This window comes from Natrix helvetica, assembly GCF_964273705.1.
Source record: "Natrix helvetica genome assembly, chromosome: 1".
NCBI lineage: Eukaryota > Metazoa > Chordata > Lepidosauria > Squamata > Natricidae > Natrix > Natrix helvetica.
In genome coordinates, this window is record NC_138548.1 from 15,584,984 (window position 1) to 15,601,089 (window position 16,106).

Consider the following 16,106-nt stretch of genomic DNA (forward strand, 5'->3'; position numbering starts at 1 on the left):
GAATTTTTGACCATTCTTCCAGAAGCGCATTTGTGAGGTCACACACTGATGTTGGACGAGTTTACGTGGCCTCCCACTTCATGGCTGAGTTGCTGTCGTTCCCAAACACTTCCACGTTCTTATAATACAGCTGACAGTTGACTGTGGAATATTTAGGAGCGAGGAAATTTCATTACTGGATTTCTTGCACAGGTGGCATCCTATCACAGTTCCACCGCTGGAATTCACTGAGCTCCTGAGAGCGACCCATTCTTTCATCAATGTTTGTAAAAACAGTCTGCATGCCTAGGTACTTGATTTTATACTCCTGTGGCCATGGAAGTGATTGGAACACCTGATTCTGATTATTTGGATGGGTGAGCGAATACTTTTGGCAATATAGTGTGTGTGTGTGTGTGTGTGTGTGTGTGTGTGCGTGTATCTTTTGTGCTGATAATAAATAAAGGGAGACTATTATAGATCTATTTCAAGCTATTTAGCTCTCAGCAGCTTGCCATACCCTTACTGGGAATTGAACCTGGGCTGTATTACATATTAGGCCAGCGATAGCGAACCTTTTTTGGCTCACGTGCCACAAGTGGGGGGAGCGCAGGGGGTCGTGTGCGGACATGCTGCACCCATAATGCAATGCGCGACCCCCTTCCAGTGGGCATGCGCACACTACAGGCGCGACCCCCCATTTCTACATGCTTTTTTCACCCTCCCCAGGCTCCAGAGGCTTTATAGGAGCCTGGGGAGGGCGAAAAGAGCCTTCCCCGCCCCCCCCCCCGGAGACCCTCCGGAGGCTTCAGGGGACCGTCTGGAGGCTTCCCTAAAGCCTTCGGAACGCTTAAAAGCACCTCCGAGCAAACTGGAAGTGACTTCCGGTTTGCTCGGAGGATCGTTTTAAGCATTCTGACGGCTTCAGGGACTGTCCGGTGGCTTCCTCCTTTATCAGCTAAACTAGGGAAATAGGTATGTATTGTGTCACAACCCCTGGTATGCCCAAATATGGGAGGTAGCATACTGCTTCCCTTTTCTGTCTCACTCTAGGAGCCATCCAGGCAGAAAGCCATTTTTTTATGTTGCCTTGTTACATTTGTGTTGCATTTGTGCTGATAAATAAATAAAGGGATACTAGTATAGATCTATTTCAAGCTATTTAGCTCTCATCAGCTAGCCATATCCCTACTGGGAATTGAACCTGGGCTGTATTACATATTAGGCAGTTGTATTAGCCACTAAGCCACAAGCTCTCCTACTTTATCATATATATAGATGAGAACAAGATGAAGAGAACTTGTAGAGATTTCCCAAAAATAAATATTGTATGTGTCAGGGTTCCAAGTAACACCCCCAACGAAAGAAGACTCGAGACTTGAGTTTCCTCAAAGTTTCATTTTATTAGAGATGTCATATTGGCACATCTGGGAAAACCCGAATCTGAAAGCTTCCAGGTTTTCCCCTGGAAAGTCCAAGAAAGTCCAAGTCCCTGCCCAGCACCAACACATCTGTCACATGGCCCAATTAGGCACCGTCCCAACTGGAGATGCCTCCCAGTCACACCACTCCAAGTGCAGGGCAAGATGACCTTGACTTTCTGAGAAAGGAATATTGTTTTGACTATATATCCCCCCTCCCACTTTTCCACAATAGAAAATGTGGCAGGCCTGAAGGCCCAGTGTAAAGGCATGACAGTACGCCACCAGTGTCATTTTCGTATGAGATGGACAGCTGTACAATTATGATAAATAAAAATAATGGGATTTCTCATATGAAGAAATAAAGGTAATAAGAAAGGGACCCTCAGGAGGAGGGACAATAGTTCTGTTGTTTCATTTGTAAACGTCCTTTGTTAGACTTGATAAATCCTCAGCCTTTATCATCATCTAAAGTATGCTCCCCAGCTGTTCTAAAGCTTTTGATTTTTCTTCAAGTATTGTAACAAGCCTGGGTATGTTGCAAGCTCAGGAGGAATTCACACATCCCACCAGAAATGTGGCTCACAATTTCAGGATCTTGTCCTTACATTTTCCCTCTTTCTTCTTCAAACATAATCAACAGAAACCCTTATCATTTAGAATAATAGAGTTGGAAGGGACCTTGGGGGTCTTCTAGTCCAACCCCCTGCCTAGGCAGGAAACCTTATACCATTTCAGACAAATGGCTATCCAGCATCTTCTTAAAGACTTCCAGTGTTGGGGTATTCACAACTTCTGGAGGCAACTTCTGTTCCACTGATGAATTGTTCTAACTGTCAGGAAATTTCTCCTCAGTTCTAAGTTGCTTCTCTCCTTGATTAGTTTCCACCCATTCCTTCTTGTTCTACCCTCAGGTGCTTTGGAGAATAGCTTGACTCCCTTTTCTTTGTGGCAGTCCCTGAGATATTGGAAGACTGCTATCATGTCTCCCCTAGTCCTTCTTTTCATTAAATTAGACATACCCAGTTCCTGCAACCGTTTTTCATATGTTTTAGTCTCCAGTCCTCTAATCATCTTTGTTGCTCTTCTCTGCACTCTTTCTAAAGTCTCCACATCTTTTCTACATCGTGGTGACCAAAACTGAATGCAGTATTCAAGTGCAGGGGTGGCGAACAAGTTCGACAAAAAGAGCCAAAATTTTAAACTGTGAGAGTCAGAGAGCCACACCACGCAGTGACCTGCCAAAACAGACAAACACTCACACAAAAGCATATAATTTTAACAATAATATATTAAACACATAATATAACATGCTCAGTCAGGTGTTTTTTGTTATAAATTTTTATAAACCCATTAGAGCTGCAACGGAAGGCAACGGAAATATTTTTAGACACAAAGCTTTTGACAAGTTAAAATTCACAGTAAATGGAATAATCTCTACAATCTTTTAATATGGAAAGTCAAAGGCAAGGATGGGCATTTTCTCTTTTATTATTTGTAATTGGTTAGGACAGGGGTGTCCAAACTTGGCTGGGGAATTCTGGGAGTTGAAGTCCACAAGTCTTAAAGTTCCCAAGTTTGGACACCCCTGGGTTAGGAGGTCCTGGCGGGCCAGAACTGAAAAGCTAAACAAATATTTCAGCTAAAGATTCAGGTAGAAAGAGATACAAGATGAAATGCTATGCAAATGATATAGTAGTAACGATTATGCAAACACAAAGCTCCATAAGATACTAATGGCAGAATCCAAAGATTTTTGGCTACCTTTTAGAGATAAAAAATTAAATGAAAAGTAAGATAATAAGGCATTCAATTTCCAATGAAAAAAAAACATGAAAAGGGGGATTGGGATATGAGAAAAATATAGTGAAATATCTAGAACTCTTATTTAATAGGATATAATAATAATACATTTGAAAACAATTATAACAAATTATTGAATGAAATGAACAATTCCTTGAAACTTAGATATTATCTAAGATAAATGTTTTATTCCAAATGACACCAACTGGAAGCTGGGTGGTGGGGTGGGGGAGCAAGATTCAAAATCATACAAGACTCAAAAGAAAGATATAGAGGAGCAGCATTTCTTAATCTTAGACTGGATTACAAAGCAAATTGTCTTAATCTTATTTAAAGATAAAATTGAACAATCACCTCTGTGGTCCCTTCCAACCCTGTGATTCTATGGGTTTGGTATATCTACAAATGATTGGCAGATCACCAATCTTTTCCAACTTCCAGTATTTTAAGTTAAATGAAATGTTAAAAATTTAGAAAGATCTCTGCCATAGCCACCATTCTGATAATTGCTTGTCTTTTAACTTCACTATAATGATTAATTCATTGCATTTGAATTAATCTATTTCCTTGGACACTTTGATCTCTAGTAACTAAGATATAAGTTTGTATTTTTTAAAATATAGAATACTTGATTCATGATGAGGTGCAATAGGTGACTGACAGTACTGCTACAACCTTCCTCTGACTACTTAGCATTTTATTCTGATTAGCAAAGTTCAAGTTCTAAGGGCTGTTTTTTTTGTATTTTTTTAAAAAAGTGGACTCCACAACCCAAAGTCTCCATTCCCCTAATTATTACCCATCTTCCACTTCATCTTAACTTAAGACTTCATCTTAACTTAACACGCGGCTCGCGGCCAAAATGAATGAGGCTTTTTGCCTCTTACCATTATTTAGTATACTGTGGCTCGGATCGCGTGCTAAACCCGGAAGTACGGTCGACGCGACGACGCTTGCCTGCGCTCCACCAGCTCGGCTGGGAACGGAAGCCGAGCTGGTGGAGCGCAGGCAAGCGTCATCGCGTCGACCGTACTTCCGGGTTTAGCGCGCGATCCGAGCCACAGTATACTAAATAATGGTAAGAGGCAAAGAGCCTCATTTATTTTGGCCACGAGCCGCATGCGGCTCGCGAGCCGCGTGTTCGCCACCCCTGTTCAAGTGTGGCCTTACCAAGGCATTATAAAGTGGTATTAACACTTCACTGATCTTGATTCTATCCCTCTGTTTATGTAGCCTAGAACTGTGTTTGCTTTTTTGGCAGCTGCTGCACACGGCTGGCTCATATTTAAATGGTTGTCCACTAGGACTCCAAGATCCCTCTCACAGTTACTACTATTGAGGAAGGTACCACCTATACTGTACCTGTGCATTTTGTTTTTCTTGCCTAAATGTAGAACCTTACTCTTTTCACCATTGAATTTCATTTTATTAGATAGTGCCCAATGTTCAAGTTTGTCAAGATCCTTCTGTATCTTAAGCCTATCTTCTGGAGTGTTGGCTATTCCTGCTAGCTTGGTGTCATCTGCAAATTTGATGAGTTCCCCATTTATTCCCTCATCCAAATCATTGATGAAGATGTTGAAGAGTACTGGGCCTAAAACAGAGCCTTGGGGTACTCCACTGCATACTTCCCTCCATGTAGATGCAGTTCCATTGAGGACTACACGTTGAGTGCAGTTGGTCAGCCAGTTACGAATCCATCTGGTGGTGATGCTGTCTAACCCACATTCTTCTACTTTATCTAGTAGTAGGTTATGGTCTACCTTATCAAATGCCTTACTGAAGTCCAAGTAAACTATATCGACGGCATTCCTCTGGTCCACTAATTTTGTCATTTTGTCAAAGAATGCAATAAGATTAGTCTGGCATGATCTGTTTTTGACAAACCCATGTTGGCTTTTGGCTATTACTTTGTTTATTTCTAGGTGTTCGCTAATTCGTTGCTTGATTATCTTTTCCAGAATCTTTCCTGGTATTGAGGTCAGGCTGATAGGTCTGTAGTTTCCTGGATCTATTTTTTTTCCTTTTTTGAAGATGGGAACCACATCAGCTCTTTTCCAGTCCTCTGGTAGTTCCTCAGTGCTCCAGGATTTCTGAAAGATATAGTTCAGTGGTTCTAAGATCTCGTCTGCCAGTTCCTTCAGAACCCTGGGGTGTAATCCATCCGGTCCTGGTGATTTGAACTCGTCTAGGGTAGACAGGTGCTCACTTATCATTTTCTTCCCTATTTCAAATTTTGTTCCTAATCTGATGTTTGTGGTGCTGTTTTTGATAGGTTGGACTGTTTTATCCCTTTGTGTAAAGACAGATGCAAAAAATGAGTGAAATAGTTCTGCTTTCTCCCTGTTGCTTGTCACCTTCTTGCCACTTTCTCCCAGCAATGGACCAATTGTTTCCTTAACTTTTTTCTTGTTTTTAACATGTTGGAAGAAGCTTTTTTTTGTTATTTTTTACTTTTGTGGCAACCCTTTCTTCATTGTGAGCCTTAGCTTTCTTCACTTCATCTTTACAGGCTCGGGATATTTGCTGATATTCTGCCTTAGATAAGTCCCCCTCTTTCCATTTTTTATATTTATCTTTTTTGTCTTTCAATTTGTCAGAGAGTTCTTTATGCAGCCATCTGGTTTCTTTTGGGAGCTGTTATTTTTCTTCTTCATTGGTATTGTGCTAGACTGGGCTTTTGTAATCTAATTTTTCAAAATTTCCCAAGCTTCTTGAGTTGTTTTCCCCTTGAGGATGATTGGATTAAAGATTAAAGATTAAAACCAGAGGTGCCAAAGAAAAGCTCTATTTCCAAAACCTGAAGATATGCAAAGGTTTTTAGCTGGTGGTTGAAAGAAGGGAGATTTTTATTACAAATGCAATTTTGTTTTTTTTTTAAAATCTGCAAGGGATAATAGTTACCCGTAATCCTCAATTTATTACCACAATTGAGCCTAAAGTTTCTATTGCTAAACAAGGCAGTTGTTAAGCGAGTCATGCCCACATTTTATGACTTGTTTCGCACTGTCGTTAAGCGAATCTCTGACGTTGTTAAGTGAATCATGAAATCATTAAGTGAATCTGGCTTTCCCCATTGACTTTACTTGTCAGAAGCTTGCTAGAAAGGTTTTGGGTAACAATCCCAGCACCCCAGGATGCTGCAACCATCATAAATACATGCTATTTGCCAAGCAGCTGAAATTTGATCACATGACTATGGGGAATGCTGCAATAGTCGTAAATATAAGAACTGGTCATACGTCACTTTTTTAGTGCTGTTGTAATTTGAATGGTCATTAAACAAATTGTTGTATAGAGTGGTGTGGTGGCCTAGAGGTGGAGCTCTCAACTCACAATCATGAGGCTGTGAGTTCGATCCTAGGGAGAGGCAGATATTTCTCTCTCTGGGCACACTGAGAATATATCTGCTGAACAAAACTCCGCATTGGCAACAAGAATGGCATCCGGCCATTAAAACACACTGCTAGCTCCATTCAGTTGTCCAGACTTCACCCCGCAAGGGATTAAGGGGTCGTTAGAAGAAGGTGGTGATTAAACGAATGGTTGTAAGTTGAGGACTACCTGTATCTCATACTTCTTCAACCAGGTGTCTTCCAGGTGTGTTGACTATAACTCCATCCACTCCAGTCTGAGCAAAGAAAAATGGATCAATCACTAATGTAATCCAGAGTTACTTTCTCATGGATTAAATCTCTTTTCTTCTTCTCTCTTAAAGGGCAGCAAGGAACGTTTTCATTGGCAAAGCCATGTCAAACAGAGCGGGGTGGATGACATGGTCTTGCTCTCCAAAATTAATGAAGATGCCATCGTTGAAAATCTGAAGAAACGTTACATGGATGATTATATTTTCGTATCCTTTTATCCAGTGGTGAAATCTAAATTTTTTTGCCACCGGTTCTGTGGGCATGGCTTGGAGGGGGCGGGGGGGGCATGTGACCGGGTGGGCGTGGTCAACTTTCCCCCACTTTTTAAAGCAGTTTTTTTCCTGTCGGTTCGGTCGAATAGGTAGTAAAAAAATGCTTTAAAAAGTGAAATAAAGAGGGACTGGCGATCGCGCACTCACAAATGATCCGCGCAATTCCCCCTCCCACTTCGGGGAGAGGGGGCGGTCTAGAAATATTGAAAATAAATAAATAAAATACTTTTTAAAGCATTTTTTACTACTGGTTCCAGCGAATAGGTAGTTAAAAAATACTTTAAAAAGGGGGGGGGGGAAAGCTTCCGACGATCACACGACGAAGCTGAGTGTCACGGAACCTTTTTTTCCCTCCACTTTTGAAGCTTTTTTTTTTACTACCGGTTCTAGTGAACCGGTCAAAACCAGTAGCATTTCACCCCTGCTTTTATCCTTATTTAAAAAAGGGGGGGATGATGGGGGGGATATTGAAAGGATCAATTGAGTACATTTGATCAGAAAAAGCCTTTTGTTCGGTCAACCATTGTGACAACTGTAATGGAGCCTGCCTGCTTTTCTGGCTGTTGTTAAGTGAAACCATTGTTTGTGGCGGTGAGGGTGGGATTTGCCAAAAACTGGAAGTCAATACCAGTTTTCAGCAAAAATCTCATAAATTATGGGCGCATGACTGCAGGACGCTGCAAACCGCCATGAATGCAGGCTGGTTGCCAGGCAACTGAAATGCGGTCATGTGATCACAGAACGGCAGCCATTGGAAGTTCAGAACTGGGTTATAAGTACCTAGAGCCGTGGTGGCGCAGTGGTTAGAATACGGTACTGCAGGCTACTTCTGCTGACTGCTGGCTGCCTGCAGTTCGAGTCTCACCAGGCTCAAAATTCAGCCTTCCATCCTTCCGAGGTGGGTAAAATGAGGACCCAGATTGTCGGGGCCAATATGCTGACTCTGTAAACCGCTTAGAGAGGGCTGCAAAGCACTGTGAAGCGGTATATAAGTCTGATTGCTATTTGGGGGGGAGGTCATAGCTTCAAACAGTCACTAAGCAACTGGTCATAAGTCAAGGACTACCTATATGGTAGTCCTTGACTTATGAGGACATATATAGATATATAAGGTCCCAGGTTGTTGCGGGCAATATGCTGACTCTGTAAACCGCTTAGAGAGGGCTGTAAAAGCACTGTGAAGTGGTATATAAGTCTAAGTGCTATTGCTATTGGGGGTGGGGGAGGTCATAGCTTCAAACAGTCACTAAGCAACTGGTCATAAGTCAAGGACTACCTATATGGTAGTCCTTGATTTATGAGGACATATAGAGATATATAAGGTCCCAGGTTGTTGCGGGCAATATGCTGACTCTGTAAACCGCTTAGAGAGGGCTGTAAAAGCACTTGAAGCAGTCTACGTGCTATTGTTATATGTATACATATATCTATATCCACATATAAAGTCTATATTCAGGCATGAAGACAAAGGATCTGCAGTTAGGAAAGTGTCTATGGATATCTTGCAGGTATAGTTTGATACCTCGAGATGCCCACTTTTTCAGTGCACATTGTCTGGCCTACGAGATGTCAGCCGAAGTGGCTGCAAATCTCTAGGTTTTTGAGCGCAAACATTTTTAAAGAAATCACAGGACCTTTTTCCCCCCTCTTTCTGGACCTTAATAAAGCAATGCTCAGACCTATATTGGACCAGTCCTTATATCTGTCAACCCCTTCAAGCAGATGCCCTACTTTACAGATCGAGAAATTGAACTCTATCAAGGAGCGGTGAGTTAATTCAATGAGAAGAATGGATATCAGAGCCAAGAAATCTGAACAATCCCATTCCTTGAATTTCTTACAATCTATTTTGTTATCCAGTTACATTTTTAACCCACCCCATAAAATGGTTTGTATAATGATATCATTCTTTGAGGAAGGCTGGTAAAAATAACGATTTGATCCAACATTTTGCAAATTAAAGCAAGAAATGTAGAACTATTGCATTGCATCAGGTTGCTGGTATTATCCAGCAAATCAGGATGATACATTGCATTGATTTTTGGGATGATCCCCAGAAATGTTGGTTTTATTTCATGTTCCTTTAAATCAATGAGCTCAAATTAATTCATGTATGAATCAATCAATCAATCCGGTTTACCGAAATCACAGATTAGTACAAATTCATGTATGCAATCTTTTTATTTATTACAATGTAATACGTTTAATTAAATTTAATTGCTTCATGTGGTGTGGTGGGAATTTTCTCCCTTGTTTGTTATTAGGCCATTTGCAGGAGTCAAAAAGTAAAAATCGTGAGTTCCACTGCAAACATAAAGCCCCCTTTATATATATTAGAAACAAGAAAGTAAAACTCAGACCATGAATACAAAGATTAATTCCTGATTGTGGACCTCCGATTTATATTCTAGGCTCAGTATGAGAATCCACCTCACATCTATGCGCTAACAGACAACATGTACCGCAATATGCTCATTGATGGAGAGAACCAATGTGTCATCATCAGGTAAATTTCATATTGACAAAAGAGAATATTTGTAGCTCATGTAGGGTCCTTAGCACTGTCTGAGCTTGGTGGTTTTCTTGCAGACATTTCATTACCAAACTAGGTAACATCATCAGTGCTAAAAGGGTTCCTTGATTAGACTGTTATTTACTGTTAGCTTGTTGATCTGCACTGGTAGTTCCTTGATTGGGATATTGTTTCTTCTTGATTGTTGGTTTCGTCTTGACGTTAATGTCTGCTTGTGGATACTGACTGCTGGCGAGAAAATTGTTGGAAGGAATGGATTCCTTCTGGGTTCCGTTCCAAGTAGGGAGAAAGATATTGGAAACATGGAGACTGCTTGGAAAGATGGTTTTTAATGATGGACAGGACCACATGGTTTGAGGTCCTGGGTGGGTGGGGGAATCACATTCCTTGAAGAACTTGGGGGGAAAAGGGAAGAGATGCTGAGGGAGCCTGAGTTTTAGACCCTCTCTTGGGCCGTGCCTTGGAGCTTCCTGTTCCTGTGTAAGAAATATATTCTGATTGGTGGTCAGACTCCCAGGGGACGGGAGTCTTAGCTAACTTTGTAGGCTGTCTGTGTCCCAGGCTTGGCTGAGCCTTTCTGGCTGATGTAGTCTTCCCAGATGCCATGTGGTGAGATGGATAGAGGGCTAATCCTATCACGTCCTGAAGGCCATATATTTTGTGCTGCAGATGAGCTGGCTCAGGCCTTAATGTCCCATTGACAAAGGTGGGGGGGAGGCTGAGTTTCTGCCTCCCTTTTAGGGGAATTATTCTGCCCTTTTTAATATTTCCTAAAATATTTCATTTTCCTAAGAGAGGGGGTGGGTGCTAACTTCCTTCACGTTGTTGGGATCTTTTTGTTTCCTTTTGGGTGTTTGGATTGTCTCTTTTGAGTGGTATGTATGTAGATGGTGTTTATCTCTATACCTGGAGAAACAAACAATATCTACATACTACTGTAGGACGTTATCACCCAGCCTTCTCCCAGAAAAATGAAATATCCTCGGAAATATTGAAAAGGCAGAATATTACCCTGCATGTGAAAAGGGAGAAACATGTTTTAAAGACAGAGTAGCTCCCTGCAGCTTCCTGCCCCCACCCACTTTGTCAATGGGCCATTAAGATGCCCAAGCCAGTCTATTCTACATAATAAAGAGATTTCCCCTTCAGCTCCAGGGTGATGGGATTAAGGCATGATTAGCCTTTGCCCAACTCACCACATGGCATCTGAGAACTCAACCAAACCTGGATTCAAAACACAGCCTAGAGAGTTGTCCCTGCATGGGCCCATGGGAGTCGGACAACCAATCAGAATACAAGCTCAAGATCAAAGGCCAGAGAGGGCATAAAACCAGGGACTTTTAGCATCTCAGCCCTTCCTTCTCTTCTTCTCCACCCAACACTGAAGCATGTGATCACCTTTTCTGTTCAGGACTCAAGCCATGCGGTCCTGTCCACCATTAAAACCATCTTTCCAAGCAGCCTCCATGTCTCCAGTGTCTTTTTTCCCCACTTGGAGCCGAACCCAGAAGGACGTTTCTTCCAACATTACTCACGAGAGCACCAAGGACCCCACAAACTGCAGATTGCAGGGACCAGTAATTAGACTGATGGGTGCTGTATTCTGGAAGGCCTGGACTGGGGAACAGACATATACAACACAAGGGGTCAGAAAAGTCAAGATGGCAGTAAGAACTGTGCAATAAAAGCCCTTATGGTGGGTCTTCTTGAACTCCCTCTGCAAATGTTCCTGGACTATTTAAGTTGCACTTAAAATAGGAAGATCCTGAAGTTTGTGAATCTATAAGCAAAAACCTCGGTCTGCTTGACTAGCAGATCAGGATAGCAAAGGAACCCCTTTTTGTTTATTTATTAAATTTATACAGCTGTCTATCTCACCAGAAATATGTTGTGGCCCACCAGCAGCCAGCGGAGCTGCCAGTAGAGTCGGACAGAGAGGAGATTGGGGAGGAACATGGGCCAGTCCTGGGGGGTTGAGGAAAGCTCAGACGAGGGCTCTGCATCGGAGGCAGTTAGACAGCAGTGAGGCAGAAGAACAGCTGGAGCCTGTTCCAAGTGTGTGCCTGCGCAGAGCTGCCAGAAGACAAGAAAAATAACAAAGCAGGGTCGACTTAAGAGTAAAGGCACACCTTGGAGGTGATTGGCCCCTCCCACAGGAAAGAAAAGAGGAGCGAAGGGGGAGGGGGCTTTTGCAGGAAACAATTTGTTCATTTGGTCTTGTCAAAAGTGGAAAGTTCTATTGGCGATTATAAGAGACCCTGTGCCAAGTTTTGTTTTGCCCTGTGCTTGGAAACTAGTTGTCTGTCAGCGCTCCATACGAGATAAGGTGCGTGTGGATAAACATTCCTCTGAAAGCCTATTTGCTAAAAGCCTTGCTGACTGTGAATGAAAGGAATTCACAGCTGTGTAAATAAAAGAAGTTTTGTTTACTTTGCTTCTTGCTTTCTAAGAAAGCCTGGGTCAGAACAAAACGACTCTGGGAGGAGTAAACTGGTAGTCCTCAACTTACAACTATTTATTTAACGACTGTTCGAAGTTACAACACCACTGGAAAAAATCACGTATGAGCAGTCCTTGAACTTATGACTGGCGAAGCATCCCCAGGATCACAAGATCACATTTTGGCATTTGATATCTGGTGTGCATTTACACTGTGTAGTTGCACTGTCCTGGGATCATGTGATTTCCATTTGTCACTTTCCCAGTCACCTTCCAACAACCAAAGTCAATGGAGGAAGCTGGATTTGCTCAACAAACCACAAGATTTTCTTCACAACTGTGGCAAAAAAGGTTATAAAATAGGACATGACTCACTTAGCAACCACCTTGCTTAGCAACCGAAATTCTGGTCCCCAATTGTGGTCGCAAGTACAGGGTTTGGCAATGCTTTTTGATCAAAAAGAGATCAAATCTTTGATCTTTCCACCCTTCCCCCTCAGTTTTATTTCACCGTATAAAAATGGAAAAAGAACTAGGAGACCCAAGGGTGCTTTTTCAAGAGGCAACTGGACTTTCTGGTTTTACTTTAAAGACATTTCGCTTCTCATCCAAGAAGCTTCTTCAGCTCTGACTGGATGATGGGGAATGGAAGGATGAATACTCCTTGCAGACAGCTGGTCATTTGCATCCTTTTAGAGAGTCGTTGAGGCCACCTGGTGATTTGTCTGTGTCCTGAGTAGTGCAAATGGGTTTGGAGCCTTCTTGGAACTGTTAATAATAATAATAATAATAAATTTATTTCTAAGCCGCACCCTCTCCCGAAGGACTCGGGGCGGCGTACAATAAAACACATAAAAACGAAAAAGACAATACACACAAAGAATAAACAAACACGTGTACATGGAGGAGGTATGAAGATAAAAAGACAAATTAAAACATAATTTAAAATCCCCTTATAAAAGTCTAAAAGTCACCAAAAATTAAAAAACCCGTCAGGAGCAGTGTGCGCGAACTATGGTTGAGCCAGGCCAGCTACTTGAAATAGGTGCGTCTTGAGCTTTATCCGGAAGGCGCGGAGGTCGGAGGTAATCCTAATATCCGGGGGAAGGTCATTCCACAGGGCTGGGCCCGCGACAGAGAAGGCTCTACTTCTAGACGCCGCCCCCCGACATTGTCTGGTGGACGGCACCTGGAGGAGTCCCTCTCTGTGCGAGCAAATTGGTCGCAGGGATGTATGGGGCAGGATACGATCCCGCAAGTAGCTAGGTCGAAAGGACTGTGTTGTAAACTGGAGATAGATGACGTGGTATCCCTCCGCCTCTGCTGAAAGACGGCTGTTCAACTTTGATCTCTTTTGGCCATCTATGTAAAAATTAAGTTAAGAATGGTGAAATACAAATGATATATAATAGAAGGGGAAACAATATAAGGTGAGCGATATCGATTGGCAATTGGTATTAGAAAGAGCAGGAAGCTCCTGTTCGTATTGTATTGTGCGATATGGGCTTTTCCCTCTATTCAAAATTCTGTAGTTTCATTACATGCCATACAACCTTTTAGGGTGGAAATGCAAAAAGAGAAAACGCTGAACCTTTTAACCAATAAAAATTATCTAATGATCTAAATTATCTTATTCTTCCAAGAAAAAACAAGAAAGTCAAATTGTCTCCTGAAAAAGCACCTTTGGGACAACCATGACCTGGATGACTGAGAATCTCTACAGAGTATTTTCATTTTCTTAAATACATTTATCCAAATATAGGTAGGCTTCGATTGAGGACCACAATTGGTATAGGTGTTTTGGTCATTAAGTGATGTGGTTGTAAAGGAAATTGTCAAGCAACCGGATCTGATTTTATGACAATTTTTACTGCAATTGTTAAGCAAATTGTGTGATCTTTAAATGAATCACGCAATCATTAAGTGTATCTGGTTTTTCCCATGGACTTGGCATGGCAGAAACAATTGGGAAGGTCACAAATCACAAGTCCTTTGGGAGAAGGGCGGCATATAAATCCAATAAAACAAACAATTGTGTGACCGCAGGACACTGCGATTGTTGCAAATACAAGGTAGCTGCCAAGTGCCCAAATCATGGTCATGTGACTAAGCAGGGAGAGCAATGGTCATAACTTTGGGGACCGGTTGTAAGTCACTTTTTTCAGGATTGCTGTAACTTTGAACTGTTGTTAAACGAATAGTTGTAAGGTGAGGAATACCTGTATTCCATTATTTCTTCTTGCTGTTAAGCAGCCTACCTGCCTGTCTATCCAACCCTCCTTCCTTCCTTCCTTCCTTCCCTCCCTCCCTCCTTCCTCCCCCCTCCCTCCCTCCCTCCCTCCCTCCCTCCCTCCCTCCCTTCCTTCCTTCCTTCCTTTCTTCCTTCCTTCCTGAAGAATAACCCAGTCAGATTCCAAGCCAGGAGAGAAAAATGCTGGAAATAAAAGGAAAGAAGGTCTCTGTTTATTTGATTTTCGAGAAATTTCAGTGACAGCAGCATGTTCCTGGGGTGGCTGACCATTGGCTGGGTGAGTGGGTACATTTTTATAGGTTTGGTGATTGAAATGCTCCAGGGGGGTTGTGCAATGTAGTGAGCCTTGTGTCTTTTACTATTCCAATGGCGGTAGGGTAATCCTATTATGTCCTAAAGGTCATGTCTTGTCCTTACAATTTAGATGGGGAAATGTAAATTCTTAATCCCATCAGATCCAGCCTTCTGTGAGAGCTGTGGCTGAAGGCATTTTGTTTATGAATAGGATAAATACCTTAATAGGCACAAAATATCCATCTCTAAAGGCTTGAGGCTATGGCAGGAAGGCTTGGAGCTGCTTGCTGACTTTGTTAAGATTTTTCTCTATTTCTCCTTTGGGGAAATATAATATTCTGTCTCTTTTAAAATTCCCCAAAATATTTTATTCTCTAGGAGGGGGGCTTCCCTTCTTCCCTCTCTCCCTCCCTCCCTCCCTCCCTCCCTCCCTTCCTTCCAGTGACGTGCGGTGAGGTTTATGACTGGTGAGGCACTGACACAGTGCTGAGTTTCAAATATTTTTAGACTTGTGGACTTCAGCTCCCAGAATTCCACAGCCAGGCATGCTCAGTTCCAATTTAAAGCGACAGCATTTGTTTTTCTCCTTTGCTCCTTCTTTCTTTTTCTTTTTCTTCTCCTTCCCCTCCTTCCTCCCTCTCTCCCTTCCTCCCCCTCTCTCAAACACACACACACACACACACACACACACACACACACACACAGAAGTTGGATTGGACTATCTCTCCTACCCCTTCCCTCTCTCACTCACTCTCAAACAAACCCCCACACACACAAAAGTTGGATTGGATATCTTTTCCAGTGGCTTGAAAGCAGCTCCTCTGCCATCCCCCCCATTCAATACAATGCAATACAATACAATACAATACAATACAATACAATACAATACAATACAATACAATAGTAGAGTTGGAAGGGACCTTGGAGGTCTTCTAGTCCAACCCCCTGCCTAGGCAGGAAACCCTATACCGTTCCAGACAAATGGCTATCCAACATCTTCTTAAAGACTTCCAGTGTTGGGGCATTCACAACTTCTGGAGGCAAGCTGTTCCACTGATTAATTGTTCTAACTGTCAGGAAGTTTCTCCTCAGTTCTAAGTTGCTTCTCTCCTTGATTAGTTTCCACCCATTGCTTCTTGTTCTGTCCTCAGGTGCCTTGGAGAAGCTGCCCCTGCTGCCTTTCCCAAACACCTCCACAATTGCAAATGCAACCTGCTGTCTGGGTGGGAAATGCCTGGAACACAATAAAGCCCACCCACCACCTCCTGCTGGCAGGCTGGGGTGAGAAGAGAGGCAGAGAAGCCGGAGGGGAGCCGAGCCTTCCAAAAGAAAGAGGCTGGGGGGAAGTGTGTGTACTACAGCATGGCTCTTTGCCTGGCTTCCTGCCTCCTCCTGTGGTCTCCTCAGTGCTCGCTTGTGCTCTCCCTCCTCAAGTGTAGTTTGATTGCAGATGGAGCCACGTTGCCT

The 16,106-nt window shown here is 42.5% G+C and overlaps 1 protein-coding gene across 1 annotated transcript in view; it reads left to right on the forward strand.

Annotated features, from left to right (window-relative positions):
* Window positions 1-16,106, forward strand: part of MYO1F (myosin IF) — a 93,821-nt gene that overhangs the window by 26,653 nt on the left and 51,062 nt on the right. The window contains exons 2-4 of the mRNA XM_081958333.1: window positions 6,922-7,056; window positions 8,800-8,889; window positions 9,534-9,628. Coding sequence (XP_081814459.1) covers window positions 6,922-7,056; window positions 8,800-8,889; window positions 9,534-9,628 — 320 coding nt within the window. The remainder of the gene's footprint in view (window positions 1-6,921; window positions 7,057-8,799; window positions 8,890-9,533; window positions 9,629-16,106) is intronic.